The following is a 23742-nucleotide window of genomic DNA, read 5'->3' on the forward strand; positions in this document are numbered from 1 at the left end:
CTAGATTCCATTTGTATTTTAACTTTGAATATTTCATATTCTAACAGAAGATATAGCACAGTATCTTGAATATGTAACCTCCATTTAAATTTAATTCTATAAATCTCAATTTATAAATTACAAATACAGAAAAGAAAGACTGAAAATTCAGTAGACTGTCATTTACAGATTTAACATTTGTTAACTCTGTGTAAGCAGCCACAAAGATCTATTGCTATAACTTTCTGAGCCATGATTTTGAATCTATAGTGTTTGGTAATACTTGTGATAATACTACCTCCGTGGTTTTGTATCTTAACAAGTACTTTAAAGTGACTTCAACATGTGTCTTTTCATTGAACCTTTAATAGTAGATCATGATCATCTGGATCATTAAATACTTAATTTTCACTACAAACTGACCAAAGTGTGGTTTCTTTTTTTTTTCTTTTTCTTTTTTTGAGTCGGTGTCTCGCTCTGTTGCCCAGGCTGGAGTGTAGTGGCACGATCTCGGCTCACTGCCACCTCCGTCTCCTGGGTTTGTTTGACTGATTCTCCCGCCTCAGCCACCTGAGTAGCTGGGATTACAGATGCCTGCCACCAGACCCAGGTAATTTTTGTATTTTTGTCCGTTTCGTTTGAGACAGAGTCTTGCTCTGTCATCCAGGCTGGAGGGCAGTGGCATAATCTATGCTCACTGCAACCTCCACCTCCTGGGTTCAAGCCATTCTCCTGGCTCAGCTGCCCAATAGCTGGGATTACAGGCGCGTACCACCACGCCCAGTTAATTTTTGTATTTTTAGTAGAGACGGGTTTTCACCATGTTGGTCAGGCTGGTCTTGAACTCCTGACCTCGTGATCCGCCCGCCTCAGGCTCCCAAAGTGCTGGGGTTACAGGCGAGACACCGCACCTGGCCTAATTTTGTGTGTTTAGTAGAGATGGGGTTTCACCATGTTGGCCAGGCTGGTCTCAAACTCCTGACCTCAGGTGAGCCACCGTGCCCAGCCCAACGTGCAGTTTCTTTCTTTTTTTTTTTTTTTTTTGAGATGGAGTCTCACACTGTCGCCCCAGGCTGCAGTGCAGTGGCGCGATCTCGGCTCACTGCAAGCTCCACCTCCCCGGTTCACACCATTCTCCGGCCTCAGCCTCCCGAGTAGCTGGGACTACAGGCACCTGCCACCGCACCCGGCTAATTTTTTTTTTATTTTTAGTAGAGACGGGGTTACACCATGGTCTCGATCTCCTGACCTCGTGATCCACCCACCTCAGCCTCCCAAAGTGCTGGGGTTACAGGCGTGAGCCACTGTGCCCAGCCCAAAGTGCAGTTTCTTTAAGAATCCTTTGATAAACCAGGTGCGTTGGCTCACACCTGTAATCCCAACACTTTGAGGCTGAGGTGGGGGTATTGCTTGAGCCCAGAGTCCAAGACCAGCCTAGGCAATATGGCAAGACCTCACCTCTTCAAAATTGAAAAATTAGCCAGGCATGGCGGTGTGCATCTGTGGTCCCAGCTACTTGGGAGACTGAGGTAGGAGGCCTCACTGCAGCCTCAACCTCCTGGACTCAAATAATCTTCTTGCCTGAGCCTCCCATTCTGGCTAAATGCTTTAGCCAGAAAAGTTACAGTCTTGTATACATTAAAGAATATTGTAGTTTGGTAAATTTTAAAAAGTAATTTGTAAAACAGAGTATTCTACTTTGGCAAAAATTGGTCAAAAATTAATTACTAATGGTCTGAAAGGTTATATTTTTCACTGATATTTTACTATATCAAATGAAATTCTATATTAGGTAGAATTCAATAAAGTAAGGATTCCAAAAATCTTGAGCTATATAGTCCTTGTGAATGACATGGATTCACGCAGTGTTTGCATTTGGATCATGGTAGTATATTGTGAGGTTTATTTTCTTTTTTCTAATATTTCTACATTTTCCAGACTTTCTTTAATATGAATATACTACACTATTCTACTGGGTTCTTAAGGAAATTACGAACTGTAAAATTAGGTTAATCAAATCATATCAGCTAAGTATTTAGTATTAAGCTGACACCAACTAACATTAGTTCAAATATTTTAGTTGAAAACCATTTATTAAAATTCCAGAGTGAAGATCAAATACCTTTCCTTGAGATGACATTTTATGGTTTCAGGCAAAGTAAAGCTAAAATAAACTATGAAATATACAAGTATTTAATTATTTCAGAGTTCTCAGGAGATCGAGACCATCCTGGCTAACACAGTGAAACCCCGTCTCTACTAAAAATACAAAAACAAAATTAGCCAGGCGCAGTGGTGGGCACCTTTAGTCCCAGCTACTCAGAAGGCTGAGGCGGCAGAATGGTGTGAACCCGGGAGCTGGAGCTTGCAGTGAGCTGAGATGGCGCCACTGCACTCCAGCCTGGGCAACAGAGTGAGACTCCGTCTCAAAAAAAAAAACAAAACAGTTGGCAAACAGAGACTCATAAAATACCAACATTCTCTCTTTATAGAATTTTTCTCAACTGAATCAAAGTTAGGATTATCCTCCGAAAGCATCTGGCATGCCGTGGATGAAGGAGGTGAAAGAGAAGGTAGAGGGGATGGTCCTCTGGCTCAGGAATTCTGTCCACATAGATCTGTAAGCTGACGGAATCTGAAGATAACACGTTTTAATCACGACCCCACAGTATAGCAAGTGGTCACAGGACCAGTCCAACTTTGAAAAAGATGACACTGGAATGTCTAACATGATCTATGATCATTTCTGACTTGTAAATCACTTGAAGAATATTTGTTCCTATTATGGTCAACCTGTCAGAAGCAGAATAGTATATAAAGACAGACACAGAGATAAGCATTTCCTTTGGAAATCATGCTCAGTCTGTTGAAATAAATGGGTTAAGATAGTTCTGAACACAGTCCTTTTGGTTTTATACATGTAGGACATTCTCAGAGAAATCTTAATCATTGAAGTTGTTGATGACAGCCACATGAACGCATACTCTGAGAATATAACTTCTGCTGAAACAGGAAAATCCATGATCAAAACATTTTTTTTTGGAGATAGGGTCTTGCTCTGTCACCTAGGCTAGAGTGTGGTGGCTCAAACACGGCTCACTGCAGCCTCAACCTCCTGGGTCAATCAAGTAGCAGGGACCACAGACGCACATCACCATGCTTGGCTAATTTTTAATTTCGTAGGGATGAGGTCTTGACATGTTGCCCAGGCTAGTCTTGAACTCCTGGGCTCAAGCAATACTCCCACCTCAGCTTCTCGAAGTGCTGGGATTATAGGTGTTAGCCACTGCATCTGGCTTATCAAAGGATTCTTAAAGAAACTGCACTTTAGTCAGTTTACAGCGAAAATTAAGTATTTAATGATCCAGACGATCATGACCTACTACTAAAGGTTCAACGAAAAGACACATGTTGAAGTCACTTTAAAGTGCTTGTTAAGATACAAAACCACAGAGGTAGTATTATCACAAGTATTACCAAAAAAATATATATATACAAAAACACTAGGAGGAAAAAAACAAAATATTAATGGAACGTATATTGTGGTGGGTTTGTTTTCTTTTTTTGTATGTTCCCAGTGTTGTATGTGGCAGACCCTTCATATACACAAGAATCGATGTTGAGGCTACCCAGAATCTTCTAATCATCCAATACTGCATTAAAACATAAACAGGGACTGATCTACACACTCAAGACAAATGCTCAACAGTCACTGTCATATTGCTTTAAACATTAGGTAGGGAAGCAGCATGCAGTGCATATGCCTATAGTCCCCGCCACCCAGGAGACTCCCCTGAGTCCAGCAGTTTTGAGTCAAGCCTGGCAACATGGCGAGAAATCCCACTCTTAAAATAATACGTCAGAGTAAATACTGGGTAGGAAGCAGAGGAAAGGGAGACAGCTTTATTTTACCTTAAACCCTTATACTCCAAAATCCTTTTACAGATCCATTTTCCTATGTCATTCAGAAAAAAAGCACATATTTAAGAGTTTTAACATCAATACAAGCCAGAAAAGAATTACCTTTCCTGCTCCATTTGTTAATGCCACTACTGATGACAGGATACAGTCATTAGTTGTTATCAGCTTCTGTGTTGCTGTTGGAAGTTCATGCTCTATTGTAGCTTTTTGACTATAATGTTTGGAAATATCTATAAAAGCAATTAAATGAAAATTCATTATTGTCTATATGTAAGTCACATACAGATAACCAGCCCATTCATTTCTCACATCTGTTCTTCTAAATTTATAAAGTAAATTTGACAAAGAAGTGCAAGTGTCAGGATTGCACTGAGTATCAATTAGGTCACAAATCTACATGGAAAGAACAGAGAGAAGTAAGGATCTCTGAACACCATCTTGGTTGTCTTTACTACAGCTACCAAGATTTCCTCATCGGAGTATTAATTCTAACATTGGGTAAATGATCCTGACCAGTATTTACCAGCTAAAAACCACTGTTTTGATAGTATAATAGGCATTAATGAGAAATGATCTTATACTTATATAAACAACCCATGAGGCTGGAAAGGAATAGCCAACACAACCACAATGTCTCACAATCCTTACTGGACCATAGCTAGTTTTCTAGTGCACACCCTAACCAGCAATGAGAAATATCTGCACAGCCAAATACGGATTGGATACTCCAGTGCCTGGCTTCCTGTGCAACTGTCTCCAGTCCAAGGATATTACAATAAAGGCCTGTAGTTAGGAAAGCATAGAAGAGGCATACATATATACACATATATATTAATTATATTATATATAATTGCATATATTAGTTAATATATTAATTGTATATACAATTGTATATATTAGCTAATATATACAATTATATATATTTATATATGTAAATCACAAAACATGAAAATTTTTATAGCCATTTTGTACACAGAGAATATCATTCATTCAGAATCAAGAAATTTAGTTGATTTTAGACTATAGAAAATTAATGGAGGAAATAAGACTATTTGCAAAGAAATAGTATTTGAGATTTAACCTGAAATGATCATGATATTTTAACTCAAAATTACTATGGTCCATGAATGAGATTATTTTCACTAACATTTTAAAACTAGGGAATTTAAAAATAATTAATATATTCCTATATTTATATACACTTGTATAAATACACCTTTGATTTAGGATAGTTTTAGACTTATAGAAAAGTTATGGAGTTTCATTATACCCGTTAGCCAGTTTTTCCTATTGTTAACATATTATATTACTATGGTACAGCTGTCACAGAAAAGGAACCAACCAACTGGCACATTACTATTACATTCAATATATTTTTGAAAAGAAATTATTATCCTCAATATAGTCATAAGATGTCCAAGTATATAAAAATTCAATTAGGATGCTGAATGTTTTTTGTTATGTTTTTTATATTTTATTTTAGAGGCAGGGAGTATATGTGCAGGTTTGTTACGCGGGCATATTGTGTAATACTGGGGTTTGGACTTCTATTGAGCCCATCAGCCAAATGGTGAACATAGTAGTGGGATTGTTAATACCCAATAGTGGGATTGCTGGGTCGAATGGTAATTCTATTTTTAGAACTCTAAAAATGAGAGAAATCTCCATACTGCTTTCCATAGGGGTTGAACTAATTGACATCCCACCAACAGTCTATAAGTACTGAATGCTTTTTGCATACAGAACTTGCTCATCCCTAACAGACATTTTTTTCCTACACATCAGTTTTACTCAATATTTTACTGGAAGTATACAACGTTATAATAATACAATTTGGCTGGTAAGCAATCTTGGTTGATGGTAACTAAGGTACTCATGAAAAAAGTACAATCCTAAGAACAATGCTATTGTAGCTTGATTATAGTCATTCTCGCAATCAAAAGGTTTACTCTTGGCAGGATGCAGTGGCTCACGCCTGTAATCCAGCACTTTGGGAGACCAAGGTGGGCAGATCACTGGAGGTCAGGAGTTCAAGACCAGCCTGGCCAACATGGCAAAACCCCATCTCTACTAAAAATGCAAAAATTGCTGGGTGTAGTGGCATGTGCCTGTAATCCCAGCTATTTGGGTGCAGAGGCACAAAAATTGCTTGAACCCAGGAGTGGGAGGTTGCAGTGAGCCAAGATCATGCCACTATAGTCCAGCCTGGGCAATAGCACAAGACTTTGTCTCAAAAAAAAAAAAAAAAAAAGTTTATGTTTAATTATTTAGAGTGCTTTTTGACATTAAATTTTAACTCCAAAATGTACAAAAGAATCATGTGGCTTAGACCATAGATTTTTCCTTTTACGTTTCCCATGAGTCTACCAACTTTACACCTCTGAGACTAAAGATCAAACTATTATCATTTAGAATACGTTCCTTGAAAGGGCTGTATTTGCAACACAACCCCCAAATGCTGAAGGAGCCAAGAAATCAAAGAACGAGGCAGGCAAATCCAGTTTATTGGTATAGGAAGATCTACTAGGAGGAACTTACAGACAGAAGCATGGCCTTCGGTGGCTGCAAAACAGATCGCTGCATGGCAAACCCCCAAACGCAGGGCTTATATCTTGGGGAAAAAGTTTGCGTGTTCTGGAAGGAATGTGTGGGTGGCTACAGGAGTCACAGCCTATGATTTGTAATAGCATCAAAGTTCGTTTTGAAGGAATCTTACAGTGAATAGGTATTCCTATATAAAGAGTAATACATTAGGCTGGGCACGGTAGTTCATGCCTGTAATCCCAGCACTTTGGGAGACTGAAGCAGAAGGATCACTTGAGTCCAGGAGTTTGAGACCAGCCTGGAAAACATAGAAGGACCCCACCTCCATAAAAAAAAAAAGAAATTTTAAACATAAAAAATAAGAAAGAGTAATATATTAAATTGACATTTTGGAGGCATTCCCAGACTCAGGGTTAGTCAGAAGTTACACGGTGGATTAAAATTTAAAATAAAGACACTCTTGGCCAGTGCGGTACCTCACGCCCATAATCCCAGCACTTTGGGTTGGAACAATGTGTACTCTGTTCTGTTTCTCATTGTACATTACAAGGAAGAGGGCAGAGAAGGGTAAAATACTATGTGCACTACTTTGCTAAATGACTTTATAAAGCAGTACAAGTCAGTTAATGTGATGCCTGCAGCTTTATTGTTTGAGCTGTTTGCTTTGGCTATTCAGGCCCCTTTTATGGTTTCCTGTGAATTTTAGGATTTTGACATTGGGCCAGGTGCAGTGGCTCACGCCTATAATCCCAAAACTTTGAGAGACCGAGGCAGGCGGATCACTTGAGGTCAGGAGTTTGAAACCAGCCTGGTCAACATGGCGAAATCCCGTCTCTATTAAAAATACAAAAAAATGAGTCAGCATGGTGACACACACCTGTAGTCCCAGCTACTCAGGAGGCTGAGACAGGAGAATCGCTTGAACCTGACAGGCAAAGGTTGCAGTGAGCCAAGATCACAGCACTGCACTCCAGCCTGGGTGACAGAGCGAGACCCATCTCAAAAAAAAGTATCTTTATTTTATAACAGATGTAATACATATACACCACGGAATACTATGCAGCCATAAAAAGGAATGAGATCACGTCCTTTGCAGGTACACGGATGGAGCTAGAAGCCATTATCCTCAGCAAACTAAAGCAGAAACAGAAAATCAAATACTGCATGTTCTCACTTGTCAATGGAAGCTGAATGATGAGAACACATGGACACATGCCAGGGAATAAGACACACAGGAGCCTGATGGAGGGTGGGGAATGGGGGGAGGGATAGCATCAGGAAGAATGACAAATGGATGCTGGGCTTACTGTCTAGGGGATGGGATGATCTGTGCAGCTAATCACTATGGCACACATTTAACTATGTAACAAACCTGCATATCCTGCACATTTACCCCTGAACTTAAGATAAAAGTTGGGGGGGAAAAAAGAGTCATTGGATGATGTGTATACATACTAAACTTTTGGGAAACATTGGTCTATATATTTTCATAACTACAACTACAGACTATACTATAGTCACTTTAGAATAAAGTAGAAATCATAAAAAAAAAACCAAACAAACAGTGTCTTTCTTTTAAATACTAATCTGCTATATAACTTCTGGCTAACCCCGAGTCTGGGAATACCTCCAAAATGTCTAGTTGATATATTACTCTTTATATAAAAACATGTATTCACTATAAGTTTCCTCCAAAACAACCCTTGATACTGTTACAAAAAATCATAGGCTGTGATGCTATACCCACTTACACATTCCTTCCAGAGCACATGTACTTTTCCCTCAAGATATAAGCCCTGTGCCTGGGAGGTTGCAGTACAAAGACCTTCTTATCTTATGACTGCCTCAACACCATTCTTCTGTCTATAAGCTACCCCAGTAAATCACCCTATACCAACGAAGTGGATCTGTCTGCCTCATTCTTTGGTTTCTCAGCTCCTCCAACATTTGGAAGTGACTACATATACTCCTCTTTTACAAAACAAAATGCCACTTGTTAAACAATTAAGTCACTTCTGTTTTAATTCCATGTAGGATACATATTTTTATAAATTCCTCTGTTTACACTGAGACCAACCTATCATCCAATAGATTAAGAATCCCTTATCCAAAAAGCTTAAGACCAGCAGTGTTTTGGACTTCAGATTTCTTCAGATTTTGGAATATTTGCATATACATAAGAAGGTATCTTGGGGATGGGATCCAAGTCTAAATAAGAAATTCATTTATGTTTCATATATACCTTATACATATAGCCTGCAGGTAATTTTGTACGATACTTTTAATAATTTTGTGCATGAAACTAAGTTTTGACTACAACTTTATCATGTCACGTCAGGGCAAGTGTGGAATTTTCCACTTGTGGTGTCATGATGGCACTTGAAAAGCTTCAGATTTTGAGGCATTTTGGATTTCAGATTATCATATTAAGAATCCTCAACCTGTATTAGCATAGGAAAATTTATTTTTTTTCACTTTATTGTTTCATTTTGTAGAGACAGGGTCTCCCTACGTTGCCCAGGCTAGTCTCAAATTCTTGGGCTCAAGCAATCTTGCCACTTGGCCTCCCAAAATGCTGGGATTATAAGTGTCAGCTATTGCACCCAGCCAGCAGAGGAAAAATTTTAAAACAAAACTAAAAAACTTGTAGCTACAGAGGTACTTGAGGTTTCAATGGCCTGGTTCTAGGCTAAGTAAAATTCTGGAAGAGAGGACTACAACTAAGTCTTAGCTCCTCAAACCAAAAGCCGCACAGGAAAAAAGCAACATCTCTTGGATTTTTCTATAGACCAAACTAAATTCCATAGGACGGGAGTTGAATATCATTAACTACCACCCATATTGCCTATCCAACTTGTGATTTCTGAAACCAAGGCTAATTCTGTAAGTACAGTGACGTTCAAAGTTCCTTATAATTGGGGTCAGGCACAGTGGCTCATGTCTGTAGTCCCAGCACTTTGGGACTACAGTGGCCAAGGCAGGTGGGTCACCTGAGGTCAGGAGTTCAACACCAGCCTGGCCAACATGGCGAAACCCCATGTCTACCAAAAATACAAAACTTAGCCGGGCATGGTGGTGTGCATCTATAATCCCAGCTACGCAGGAGGCTGAGGCAGAAGAATCACTTGAACCCAGGAGGCAAAGGCTGCAGTGAGCAGAGATCACACCACTGCACTCCAGCCTGGGCAATAAAGTGAAACTCAATCTCAAAAAAATTATAAAGTTCCTTATAATTGAATACAAGCCATAGAAAGGCCCATACTCTAGTGTGAATGGTAAACTGGTGCTTGGTAATACTGCTGAGACTAAGAATGAATCCCAATGCCACAGATCAGGTCCCCCAATATATCCCTCTTTTCCATGTTACGAAACACAGCTTTAGGTTTTTAAAAATAATTTTTAAATTCTGTGCAATTAGTAATTGGTCAGTAATTGTTAACTAAACACAATGAATCATCTAGGCACCTGGACTATTTCCAACAGTCCTTAATGATTGCTCCTGTCCCTCTTCTCCTTCCCCTGCTTTCCCTACCCCAACAGTCTCTAAAAGGAAAAGGAAGGGAAAAAAACCTACAAGCAATTGCAAAGTTGTAGATTAGTCAGGACTCAGAATCACACGCTAAGCAGCATATGAAATGCTTTAAAAGGTTCCCCTCGGCCTTTCAGCAGATACATTTTTAGGAGCACAGAAGCAATTGAAAACTGACCAAAATGTAAAACCAGACTTTCCTTTCTTATGGCTATGCCCAACAAGACAGGACTTTAAAAGGCATTTAAAACATTAAAATGCACAGGATAGTGGAAAGTTAGTGTATTCCTTCTGGGGACTTGAAGCCTTGGTTTCCTCAATTCCTTTGTGCTTGGGCTCTAAGAAGTGCAATGTATTTTGCAAAAGGCCTCTGAAGAGCATGTCTGGTTTCGTACAATTCACACACCTGCCTAAAGTCAGTGTAATGTATTTCTGGCTAAAGTACACAAGGATTTCTCTTTAGCACTTTGTTTACCTCCAGAAATAAAGCAGAAGGGAAAAGCAGAAGGCAGTGAGCTGTGCACTCAACATAAGCCGAATGCTACTAAGCCTTTATCTGGGGTCTATTACCCCTGGCAGTGTTTGTTTAAATCTTATTCAGGCAGATCGAAGGAAGTCGGGCAAAGGTTTTAAGCTTACGTTCTTTTTCAAGGCCTACCTTTCATAATGTCATGAAATCCATGCAGAGCAGCACCAACATTTGTTAACACAGAACTGTAGTTTGCCCGAAGGAGTCCATCTGGCTCTGTACCTAGGAAATCAAAATCACAAATCTAAGCATTTTTCTGAAAAATGGACTGCCCACTGTACCCCTCTACTTTTGAGAAGATAGAGAATGAAGATTGCTTGTCATATGCTAGAAATAATGGCTCTTAAAATCTTGGCAGATACATTCAGACATAATGGTGATACACATAAACACATCTAAATGATTTGCATCTCCTACGTCCACAAATATTTCTTAATAGTTGAGAAACAAAATTCAGTTGTTAGGCAGGATTAAGTCTGTCCTGATTCTTTGTAAAACGAAAGTCTTTGTGAATTTTTACCTTGTTATTACATAAGACATTTTTCATTCCCTACACATTATTTGCTGAACGTCGCTAAAACATCTTACCCAAATATCACAGAGTTCTGCTTCTGCCATGTCAGCATGAGGAGCTCTGTGGACCTGCTTGCCCTCTGCAAAACTGGTAAAATTTGCAAAAAGGACAAAGTCTCTGGAAATGGTTCTAAGGGCAACACAGCACATGATTTACTCAAGAAAATCTGTAACAACTCAGTAATAACAGTGAGAGTCTATGGTATTTAAACCAAGAATCACTACCTCCCTCCCACAGCTCAGGGAGAAACTCCATTCCCAACAGGTATAACCAAGAATACAGGACTTCCTCTCTCCCAACTCCTAGAGAGGTCTGGATTTCTCCTCTTGCTCCCAGCTACCTGTTACTGAAGCTAAATTCTGAGAAAGTGTGGACAGAGGTGGGGAACGTTCCCCTTCTTTCACCCAGCCCCTACTCCTAGGATGGAGGCTCTACCTTGGGCATGGTGCTGACAAGAAAAGTGGGGCCCTGATCACCCTTGCCCCAGCTCATCAACAGGAGTTCCACCCTGAAAGAGGCAGATCAAGGAGACCGGGGGCTGCTGCCTACCCCCTCCACTAAGTGCTCAGTTTCTAACAAGGGGGTGCCACTTAGAGAAAAGTATGACCACTGTCCCCAGCCCCCAGAGATTTAGCCCAGGAGATAAGCAAGCCTTAGAACAAGAGCTCTGAATCTCTTAAGGAACTGACTTAATTTGTAATAGAGTGTGGAGAAGTTCAAGCCTAAGGGTGTACTCTAAAAAATTACAGCTGTGGTGAAAGCAATGAAGAAGAAATTGATAGACTTATTAGAGATATAAGTTAAACTGTGGGCTGGCTGGTTTACCAGAGAGAACCAGAAACAGAAATAGCTAAGAAGAGCCCTCCTGGGGTCAGAATGAAGCTCAAACACTGATCTCAAAAAACTATCCCTGCTAGGTGTACACTAGGTCTATAAGTATATCTATAAAAGAGCCCAAACTTAATTGATTCCCTGAATAGACAATTGATGCCCCACAGCATATTGAAAATGAGAGCAATCAATCAGCAATCAGCAGAGCTTAAACCTGGGTGTGATCAAGGAAGGAGACAGTGAAGGAGAGCCCTGCCACCATCGTCATCCCAGGGTGACTGTGTGCATGCCCAAGGCTGAATCCTCTGAGAAGCAACATCATGGCACAAAACTTATATGCTAAAAACTAGAAGATGTGTTTAAAGAAATTAAAGAGCTACATAAATGGAAAAACATACCATGTTCATGAATCAGACGACTAAGCTTAGATGGCAATACTCCCTGTATTAATTTCCTAGGGCTGCTCTAATGAAGTACCACAAACAAAGTTCGCTTAAAACAACAGAAATTTGTTCTCTCACAGTTCTAGAGGCCAGAAGTCCAAAATCAAGGTGTTGGCAAAGGTCACACTCTCCCCAAAGGCGCTAAGGGAGAATTCTTTCTTGCCTCTTCCAGCTTCTGTTGGCCCTAGGTGTTACTTGGCTGTGGTAGCATAATTCCAATCCCTGCATCTGTCTTCATATGGCCTTCCCCCTTGTGTCTCTGTCTCCAAATCCCAAATTCTTTGTGTCTCTGTCTCCAAATCTCTCTCTCCTTATAAGGATCCCATTCATTGGATTTAGGACTCTCTTTAATCCAGTATGACCTCATCTTAATTTGATGACATCTGCAGAGATCCTATTTCCACAGGAGATCACACATACGGGTACTGACAGTTAGAACTTCATATATTATTTTGGGGGACACAATTCAACTCACAACCCTCTCCAAAATGATCTACAAGTTCAATGCAAATCCCTATCAGAATCCCAACTGACTTCTTTGTAGAAATCGACACAAGCTCATTCTAAAATTCATACGGGATTGCAAGGGACCTCAAATAACCAAAACAATCTTGGAAAAAAAGAACAAAGTAGGAGGGCTCACACTTCCTGATCTCAAAATTTGGTATAAAGCAACAATAATCAAGATATTATGGTACTGGTGTAGGACAGATCAATGAAACAGACCTGAGAATCCAGAAATGAATCTATATATCTACAGTCAACTGATTCTCCACAAGGGTACCCAGATCATTCAATAAGGAAAGAATAGGTTTTTCAACAAATGGTGCTGGGACAACTGCATAGCCACAGGCATCATATACAAAAATTAACTCAAAATGAGGCTTGGTGTGGTGGCTCACACCTGTAATCCCAGCACTTTGGGAGGCTGAGGCAGGCAGATCAACTGAGGCTAGGAGTTCGAGACCAGCCTGGCCAATATGGTGAGACCCCCATCTCTACTAAAAATGCAAAAATTAGCCAGGTGCAGTGGTGCGTACCCATAGTCCCAGCTACTTAGGAGGGTGAAGCAGGAGAATTGCTTGAATCTGGGAGGCGGAGTTTGCAGTGAGCTGAGAGTGTGTCACTGCACTCCAGCCTGGGTGACACAGTGAGACTCTGTCTAAAAATAAATAAATAAATAAATAAATAAATAACTCAAAATTAATCATAAACCTAAGTGTAAGAGTTAAAACTATAAAACTCTTAGAAGAAAACATAGGGTAAGTCTTCATAACCTCAGATTTGACAGTGGATTCTTAGATATGACATCAAAAGCATCAGCAACAACAACAACAACAAAAATGGAGAATTGGACTTCATCAAAATTGAACACTTTTGTTCCTCAAAGGACACTATCAAGAAAGTTAAAAGACAACCTATAAAATGGAAGAAAATATTGTAAATCAAATATCCAGTAAGGGACTTGTATGTATAATACATAAAGAACTCTTACAACTCAATAATAAACAGACAACCTAACTGAAAAATGGAGAAAAGATCTCAATAAACATTTATCCAAAGAAGATATACAAATGGCCAATAAGTACATTAAAAGATAGTCAACATCACTTGCAATCAGGGAAATGCAAGTGAAAACCACAACGAAATACCAGTTAATATCCACCAGAATGGCTAAAATTAAAAAACCAAGTAATAACAAGCACTGAAGAGGATGTGGAGAAATTAGAACCCTCAAACACTGCTGGTAGGAATGTAAAATGGTACAGTACTTTGGAAAACACTCCAGCAGCTCCTCAAAGAGTTAAGCAGAGTTGTCACATGACCCAGGAATTCCATTCCTAGTTATACACCCCAAAGAAATGAAAAGAGATGTCCACAAAGAAACTTGTACATGAATGTCAATAGCATCATTATTTGTAATAGCCAAAAGGTAGAAACAACCCAAATGTCCACTACACGACAAATGGGTAAGTAAAATGTGATATATGCATAAAATGTAATATTATTCTGCAATAAAAAGGAATTGAGTACTGATACATGCTACAACCTCTATGAATCTTTAAAAGCATGATGCTAAGTGAAAGAAGTCAGAAAAGACTACATACTATATTATTCCATTTATATGAAATGGGTAGAATTGGCAAATATATAGACAGAATGTAAATTACTAGGGCTTTCGGGCTAGGGAGAGGTGGAACAGGGGAATAGGAGGGAGATAGCTAAAATACACAGGGTCTCTTCTTTGGGTGATAAAAATGTTCCAAAATTTACTGTAGTGACAATGCACATTCCTGTGAATATACTAAAAACCACTGAATTGTAAACTTTAAATTAATACATTGTATGGTATGTAAATTACATCACAATAATGCTGTTAAACAAAAAATCATAGTATCAGAAAAATTATGGCATTTTTAAAAATGTCATTTAAACTGAGCTCCATTCAGTTACCCGAAAATACTTTTTTTTTTTTTTTTTTGAGACGGAGTTTCGCTATTGCTGCCCAGGCTGGAGTGCAATGGCACAATCTCACCTCACTGCAACCTCTGCCTCCTGGGTTCAAGCGATTCTCCTGCCTCAGCCTCCCGAGTAGCTGGGATTATAGGCATGCACCACCACGCCCGGCTAATTTTGTATTTTTAGTAGAGACAAGGTTTCTCCATGTTGGTCAGGCTGGTCTCGAACTTCTAACCTCAGGTGATCTGCCCACCTCAGCCTCCCAAAGTGCTGGGATTACAGGCGTGAGCCACCGCGACCAGCCCTGAAAATACTTTTTTTCCAAGTTAGGCCAAACAGGAACAAATGGCATTTTTACTACTAAAGCTCCCCTATGCTACTTGTTGGAAAGCTACTAAAAATTCTTATGATTTTTTCCTTTCCATACAAAAAAGAGGAAGGAAGGGAAGGGAATTAATATTTAATGCATGTTCAATGCCTGACATTTTACACACTTTCTTTTTATTACTTATTTATTTCAGAAACAGTGTTGCTTTGTTGCCCAGGCTGGAGTGCAGTGGTGTGATCATAGCTCACTGCAGCCTTGACCTCCTTGGCTCAAGTGATCCTCCCACTTCAGCCTCCAGAGTAGCTGGGACTACAGGGAAGTGCTACCACACCTCACCTGGATAATTTTTAAATTTTTTGTAGAGGTGGGGTCTCCCTGTGTTGCCCAGGCTGGTCTTGAACTCCTGACCTCAAGCAATCCTCCCACTTTAGCCTCCCAACGTGTTGGGATAACAGGTGTGAGTCACCTGGCCCCGCCGTACATTCTTAATTTAACTCAATAATCACCACATTTAACTCCATCATACAAATGGAAAACCAGAAGTCCAGAGAGCTCAAGAGTTTTGCCTAAGGTCATAAATGTATTTGAATTCAAGTTTTCCTGACACCAGATCCTATGCTCCTCTCACTCTACTTAGCTAAACCATCTCCCTTTTCCAGCTTCTTGTACTCTTAAGTCCTTGAAGTTGACCCCTAAGCAACAAACATACTTACTTGGCAAGGCAAGAAGAGCTATGTAAGTCTGCAGCTTCTCAAACACAGCTGTCATTTTTTTCATGTCCTGGGACAGCTCTAGATTCCTGGCTCTTAACGCAGATGTGCAAAGAGAGGATTCACATTCTTCTTCTAAACTAGGAATAGGCAGATTTTCAAGAAGTGAGCAACCCAAACAATTTTCAATTAGCTATTAGCAGTCAACTGAATTCTCAAATAACTGTATCCAAAGAGACAAACTGCAGAAAAAGGAACTTGATCTCATTTGTATGGCTCCATTTTTTTACATCATGATACATACACTGTTTGCTGTAAATACCAATGGAATAAGAGAGAATTAAATGGAGTAACAGATAAAATGGCACATGTCCATTATCTTTCCATCCCGAGAGCAGCACAAAACATTAGAATATTTTTAATTTTCTTTTTCTTTTTTTTTTTTTGAGACGGAGTCTCGCTCTGTCACCAGGCTGGAGTACAGGGGCACAATCTCGGCTCACTGTAACCTCCGCCTCCCAGGTTCAAGCCATTCTCATGCCTCAGCCTCCTGAGCTGCTGGGATTACAGGTGCCCACCACCATGCCCAGCTAATTTTTGTACTTTCAGTAGAGATGGGTTTCACTGTGTTGGCCAGGTTGGTCTGGAACTCCTGACCTCGGATGATCCGCCCGCCTCAGCTTCCCAAAGTGCTGGAATTACAGGCATGAACTACCGTGCCCAGCCATATTTTTAAATATTCTAAATGTTAAAAATCATTAAAATATTTGCAGGAAAAAAATTTCACAGACTAAATTCCTAAAGAAAATGAATTAAACAGGAACTGGTATTATTAACACTTACACTAGCAAGAGAATCTAGAAAATCTTTTCCAGTATATACAGTTTTTCAAAAGCCAAACAGATTTACAATCTAGAGGCTCAAACTTAAAAGTAAATGCTTAACATTCATAAAATGCATTTTACCATTTTTTTATTTTAAATAGTTACTTGGGAAAACTTAATTATAAGGTTTTTTAAAAATGTGGTATCTTAGCTATTCATTTTAAAATGTGGAGGTAATCAAGCAAAAAAAAAAAAAAGTTTTTAGACAAAGCCGGAAAAGGTAACATAGGAACCATAATCATATTCATTTCCTCTCCCTTGCAACTTCTCTTCTACTTTATTTACAGCAGATAGCTTCATTCCATTCTAAGCCCATTTACTGATAAACAACAGGTCCTCTTGTCAATTACAGTGGTATTTAAACCAATGCCCCCAAAATTGCCGAAAAATATTAATAATTCATGAAGCAGGGCTGAAAGCATATGGGGCAGAACATTCCAAAAGTAGAAATCTTAGCTTAAGAAAGAATTCATCCAGTGTTTTAAAAAATATAATCGTGGAAAAAATGAAGCAAGATAAAATTCATAACTTTTTTTTTTTTTTTTCATAACTCTTTCAAATAGTAAATACTTGTGCAATGGTTCTTGAACAGATTCTTCTTAAACATAAGCCAAATCAAAGTTACATTCAACTTTAATATTAAACTTCTAGAGTCGATTTTCAAAAAATCTTTATACTGAACTATAACATATAAAGATCTAAAATAAAACTATTAGTTCATAATGATTAGTTTAAGCCATAATTATCTGATTCCCAGTATTTCCCAATATCCTATCATAGGTACAAATCATAGAATTTGGTTACTGAAATACCTTGTAAGGTTAGAATTAGGAGAGATGTCTCTTAATATGTATTAATTTTTTTAACAAAATTTTATGTTTGAGTCGCTAAGCTTACTATTTTAGTTTTACAAGGAGCTATGATATAATTACTTATATATTTTTTCTTTTTTTTTTTTAAAGAGACAGGGACTCTATCACCCAGACTGGAGTAATAGCTCACTGCAGCCTCAAACTCCTGGGCTCAAGTGATTCTTCCATCTTAGCCTCCTAAGTAGCTAGGACTACAGGCACACGCCACCACCTCCAGTTAGTTTTCTTTTTATTTCAGTAGACAGGTCTCCCTATGCTGCCCAGGCTGTTCTCAAATTCCTGGCCTCAAGTGATCTTCCCGCCTCGACCTCACAAGGTATTGGGATTACAGGCATGTGCCACCATGCTGGCCTATTTTCAGTATCTTTAAGTAATTAACCTTTTTTTTTTTTTTTTTGAGACATAGTCTCAGTCTGTTGCCCAGGCTGGAGTGTGGTGATGTGATTTTGGCTTACCGCAACCTCTGCCTCCCAGGTTCAAGTGATTCTCCTGCCTCAGCTTCCCAAGTAGCTGGGACTACAGGCGTGTGCCACCACGCCCAGCTAATTTTTATATTTTTAGTAGAAACAGGGTTTCGCCATGTTGGCAAGGCTGATCTGAAACTCCTGACCTCAGGTGATCCACCCTCCTTGGCCTCCCAAAGTGCTGGGACTACAGGCATGAGCCACTGTACCTGGCCAACCTACTTATTTTCTAAATTTTATTTTATTATAAAATATTACTTCTCTTATGTTCCAGTTGTATTGTTCTTTGATTTTTTTTTTTTTTTTTTTTGAGATGGAGTCTCACTCTGTAGCCTAGGCTGGAGTGCACTCGCGCGATCCTGGCTCACTGCAACCTCTGCCTCCCGGGTTCGAGCAATTCTCCTGCCTCAGCCTCCCAAGTAGCTAGGACTATAGGGATGCACCACAGTGCCCAGTTAATTTTTGTATTTTTAGAAGAGATGGGGTTTCACCAAGTTGGCCAGGCTGGTCTCGAACTCCTGACCTCAGGTGATCCACCCACCTCAGCTTCCCAAAGTGCTGGGATTATAGGCATGAGCTACTGTGCCTGACCTTTTTTTTTTTAAACAAGGGCTAAATCTTAGAATGGAAAGATTTCAATGAAGTAGGTGTCTTGGTAGTTTTAAACCAAAAGTATCAAAACTTACAAGCAATATTATCAAATTTCCAAAAATATGTATTATCTTTTCTGCCTTTCTAGAAATACTCAAGGTAGAATATCAAAGGTTACTAAATGACATATCCTGTAAGGGCTAGAGTAGATAAGGTTTTTAGTATATAACAAGTCACTAATAACAAAAACAAGAAAATATGCCATTTCAAAGAAACCTAAAGTTTATAGATGCTAACGCAGAAGGAAACTATTATTAATGCCCATCTAGATGTCAACTGCAAAAGAATAATAATGGTAACCACAGTACAGAACAACTGAAAATCCATAACTGACAGGCTAAAATTCAACTTTCTTAAATTTAAGTTTATGCTGCTCAACCATGCTTTCCTTTTTCACAGAAGTGCGAATTAACTGTGGAGCAGAAAAGTCAGGCAGATGACAAGAGGCACATTTTACTATTTTATTAATGCCAGCCCAGATCAGGTTACACCCACAATTTCCCAAGTTCCCCGGCCTCTGGGGGTAACTACCTTTTTAACTGATAGGGAAGAATCTTCCTAAGAAAACATATGTAGGAGGTTAAGTGTTCTGAAAAAGTTTTCAATTTCACAGTTGTCTCCTGGAAAAGAAAAATAATTTCAAGGTTAAAAGTGCTACTGGACAAAGAGGAGCTCCCAGTTCCCAGAAGTAAAACAAGGAAGAAAATTACCAAGACAGTCACAGTATCCTCAGTGATACTTTCAAATAAATGAAGCATTCCTTCCTCAAGAGGGCGGACATAGGACGCATTTTCATGAAGGTATTGTGAGAACTAAACAGGAGGGAAAGTATTGTGAATTAAATCACTGGAAAGTAACAAACATCAACACATTTCTAAATGGATCCACCAAATTATAAACCTAAATTATAAACCTGATAATGGCTCACTGCAGCCTCAAACTCCTGTGCTCAAATTTTGGAAACTTTTTTTTGGAAATCTGGCTTAAAAGCCAAACACAGATGCTCCCCTCTGATAGTCCCAGATGATACCCCCAAGTCCCTAACCCATTCTAAATCGAGGAACCAGAAGAGGGGTGACACAATTAATAACCAGGCATCAGAGGAAATAGGGAGGGAATATTGCATTAGAACCTAGGACCAACAGGTCAGCTTCCCTGAACACCCGCTTCTCCATAGGGGTCCCAGTATAAAAACAAACAAACAAAAAAGACTTGAAAATCAAGACTGTATGACAAAAATGTTTGTGTTGTATACCCAATTTTTAAAAAACAAGCCTACTGAGGACAGCTTATTTTAAATGTATACAATATTTGGGGTTAACAAATTCCAAGGATGTAATTATCAAAATGAGGATATAGAAACCTTTTTTTTTTTTTTTTTTTTTGAGACGGAGTCTGGCTCTGTCGCCCGGGCTAGAGTGCAGTAGCCGGATCTCAGCTCACTGCAAGCTCCGCCCCCCGGGTTTACGCCATTCTCCTGCCTCAGCCTCCCGAGTAGCTAGGACTACAGGCGCCCGCCGCCTCGCCCGGCTAGTTTTTTGTATTTTTTAGTAGAGACGGGGTTTCACCGGGTTAGCCAGGATGGTCTCGATCTCCTGACCTTGTGATCCGCCCGTCTCGGCCTCCCAAAGTGCTGGGATTACAGGCTTGAGCCACCGCGCCCGGCCAGAAACCTTTTTTTTTTGAGACAGAGTCTCACTCTGTCCCCCAAGCTGGAGTGCAGTGGTGGGATCTTGGCTCACTGCAACCTCCACCTCCCGGGTTCTCAAGCAATTCTCCTGCCTCAGCGTCCCAAGTAGCTGGGACTACAGATGCGCACCACTACGCCCAGCTAATTTTTGTATTTTTAGTAGAGATGGGGTTTCACCATGATGGCCAGGCTGGTCTTGAACTCCTGACCTCAGGTGATCCACCCACCTCAGCCTCCCAAAGTGCTGGGATTACAGGTGTGAGCCAACATGCCCAGCTTAAAAACTTTTTATAACTGTCACTGATAACCTTAATATTTATAAGGGACTAATTCAGTATGAAGAATAGCTTCAGAAAAAAATCCTATAGGCATTTGGAAAATTTATAGGCAAAAAGATTATTTTCATTTATTAAATATCTCAATTATCTAATATTATATAATAGCTCAAATTTCAATTTCTCAGTATAGAAATATAAGATCTTATTTTGCAGAAATGTGATTCAACTGACCCCATCCACTACAAACTACACAGATACATGGCCCTGGGTAACTTACTTAATCTCTCTGGGCTTCAATCTTTAGAGCTGTATAACACAATGCACTCTAAGCTTACAAGTCTAAAAGTCTATTTTATGATGCTATGAACAGGTTTAAGCACTCCAGTTGTCTTTTAACAAATGGTTTCTGAAACTCCTTCAATAATATAGACTTATTAGAAAAATCACATAGGATGTTATAAGTCAAAGCACCAAAGGTAAAGTATTGAGAAATATATGAATTATTCAAAGTAATGAAATGTTTCAAACAAATTAAGATTAATATATTTGATTCTCACTATGTGGGTATAACATGGCAACAAGCTAAAATAAAATTCCAATAATGGACAAAGAACCAGTATTGGATGGAATATACTATCCAACACTGGTTAGCCTGTCTCTGTGTGTGTGTGTGTGTGTGTGTGTGTGTGTGTGTGTGTATACACTATTCAATATATTGATATGGTTTGGCTGTGTCCCCACCCAAATCTCAACTTCAATTGTATCTCCCAGAATTCCTAATGTTGTGGGAGGTATCCAGCGGGAGGTAACTGAATCATGGGGGCCAGTCTTTCCTGGGCTAGTCTCATGATAGTGAGTAAGTCTCACGATAGTGAGTAAGTCTCACAAGATCTGACATGTTTATCAGGGGTTTCCGCTTTTGCTTCTTCATTTTTCTCTTGCCGCCATCACGTAGGAAGTGCCTTTTGCTCCCACCATGATTCTGAGGCCTCCCCAGCCATGTGGAACTATAAGTCCAATTAAATCTTTTTCTTCTCAGTCTTGGATATGTCTTTCAAGTCTTTATCTGCAGCGTGAAGATGGACTTTTACATACACACACACACACACACACACACACACATATATACACACACACATTATTTTTTCTTTCTTTAGACAGGGTCTCACTCTGTTGCCCAAGTTGGAATGCAGTGGCACGATCTTGGCTCACTGCAACCTCTACCTCCTGGGCTCAAGGGATCCTCCCACCTCAGCCCACCAAGTAGCTGGGACTATAGGTACAAGTCACCACACCTGGGTAATTTTTGTATTTTTTTGTAGAGATGGGGTTTCACCATGTTGCCCAGGCTGGTCTTGAACTCCTGAGGTCAAGCAATCCACCCGCCTCAGCCACCCAAAGTACTAGGATTACAGGTGTGAGCTACTGTGTCTGGTCAGAAAATATTTTTTAATATTACAGGAAGTATAAAAGAAGGCATAACTACATTAAATTGTTGCAGTACTGTCTTCCCTATCCAGGTCTTCTGAAAGCTTTCTCCCACAGTGATATTAAAGAACATTTCAAAGGCCCACTGTTTAATTTTTACAAACTTCAATAGATGTGTAGAGTCAGACCAAAACATGAAAGCCAAGCACCTACTGATGGCTTCCCATGTGTAAAGCATAACGATGATGATCCTAAGACCAAATCTTTATTGGGTGCTAGTACTACACACCACGCACTGTTTTTAGTGTTTTACATGTATTATCTTATCAAATCCTCAAATACGCTTACCTGTGAGGCAGGTATTCTATCTCCCATTTTAAAGATGAGAAAACTGAAGTGCAGAGAGAGTAAGTTTATTTCCCAAGAGGACATAACTGAGAAAGTGGCAGAAATGGACTGGGAACCCAGGAAGTCTGACTCCTAAGTCCAAGTCTTGGGAACCACAGACATAAACACTATTCAAACCCTGAAAATACTGCATGATGCACAAAAGAAGCAGGGAATAAGAATGAGGTTACATAGGACGAACGGCATGACTCACATTTCAGATTGCCACATCATGAGGCACTTAGAGCACACATGTATAGCAATTTCCCTCAATTTCCACCCTGTGAGAGTCAGCTTCTAAGATGGTCTCAATTGTCCCCACTTCCTGGTATTTTTGGTTTTGTGTACTACCGTCTCACATTGTTTCAAGGTGGTCTGGTCTGTGTGACCAATACGATACTGGAGAAGTGATGATGTGTGACTACCCAGGCTATGTCATAAAAGGCACTGTGGCTTCCACCTTGCTCTTAGATCGCTCGCTATGAGAAATGCTAGCTGCCATTTATGAGGACACTCAAAGAGCCAGGCAATAAGAAACTGAGGTTCCCAGCCAACAACTAGCACTAACTCAGCAGGCATGTGAGTGGGCCACCTGGGATGCAAATCCCCCAGCTCCAGTGACATCCTGACTGAAATCTCATGAGAGATCATGAGCCAGCTAACTAGCTCCTCCATTCTTGACCCGCAGACACTGTGAGATAGTAAATGTTTGTTGTTTTAAACTACTAAGTTTTGGGGTAATTTATTACATAGCAATACATAGCTAATATACTCACAACATTTATTTTATCCTTTTCAGTTAAATGAAATTTTGTAAGCTACCTTTTATTGTTTTTTAGAATTAGCAGGGGAGAAAAAAGAAGCAAAATCTAATGGCTAAAAAAAAGCACATAGACTGAAGGAAGTGACATTTTTAAACCCTGTCTGAACTTCACAAACCCTGAAAATGCCCCCCAAGCTCAACTGGATAAGCAGTTTGTCTCCCACTCCATAACTCAGCAGGAAGGAAAAAGGTCAACTATACCACACAGGTTGTTTTACTCCTAAACATGCCCAATGATGAAAGTTACACTACATCGGGGAGAGAAATGCCAGCAAATTAATTTTTCCAACAATAAAATGGCACTTTTATGTCACCCCCAATCAAAAAGCTATAGAGGCCTCAATCCTACAAACAAAGTAAAGGTCTATGTCTTGGCCTGCCCTTAGAGGCCTTTTAGAATCTGGAGCCATTTTTTCT

The 23742-nt window shown here is 39.6% G+C and overlaps 1 protein-coding gene across 12 annotated transcripts in view; it reads right to left on the reverse strand.

Annotated features, from left to right (window-relative positions):
- The window catches only part of PPP1R21 (protein phosphatase 1 regulatory subunit 21), a 70597-nt gene that overhangs the window by 20617 nt on the left and 26238 nt on the right, over nt 1–23742 (reverse strand). For all 12 annotated transcript variants that reach the window (XM_005575925.5, XM_045369355.3, XM_015433668.4 and 9 more), the window contains exons 10-14: nt 19430–19531; nt 19251–19339; nt 15852–15988; nt 10632–10724; nt 4003–4130 (exon numbers count right to left, since the gene is read on the reverse strand). In XM_005575925.5, the coding sequence (XP_005575982.2) occupies nt 4003–4130; nt 10632–10724; nt 15852–15988; nt 19251–19339; nt 19430–19531 (549 nt within the window). The remainder of the gene's footprint in view (nt 1–4002; nt 4131–10631; nt 10725–15851; nt 15989–19250; nt 19340–19429; nt 19532–23742) is intronic.

Source organism: Macaca fascicularis, chromosome 13 (assembly GCF_037993035.2).
Source record: "Macaca fascicularis isolate 582-1 chromosome 13, T2T-MFA8v1.1".
Taxonomy (NCBI): domain Eukaryota; kingdom Metazoa; phylum Chordata; class Mammalia; order Primates; family Cercopithecidae; genus Macaca; species Macaca fascicularis.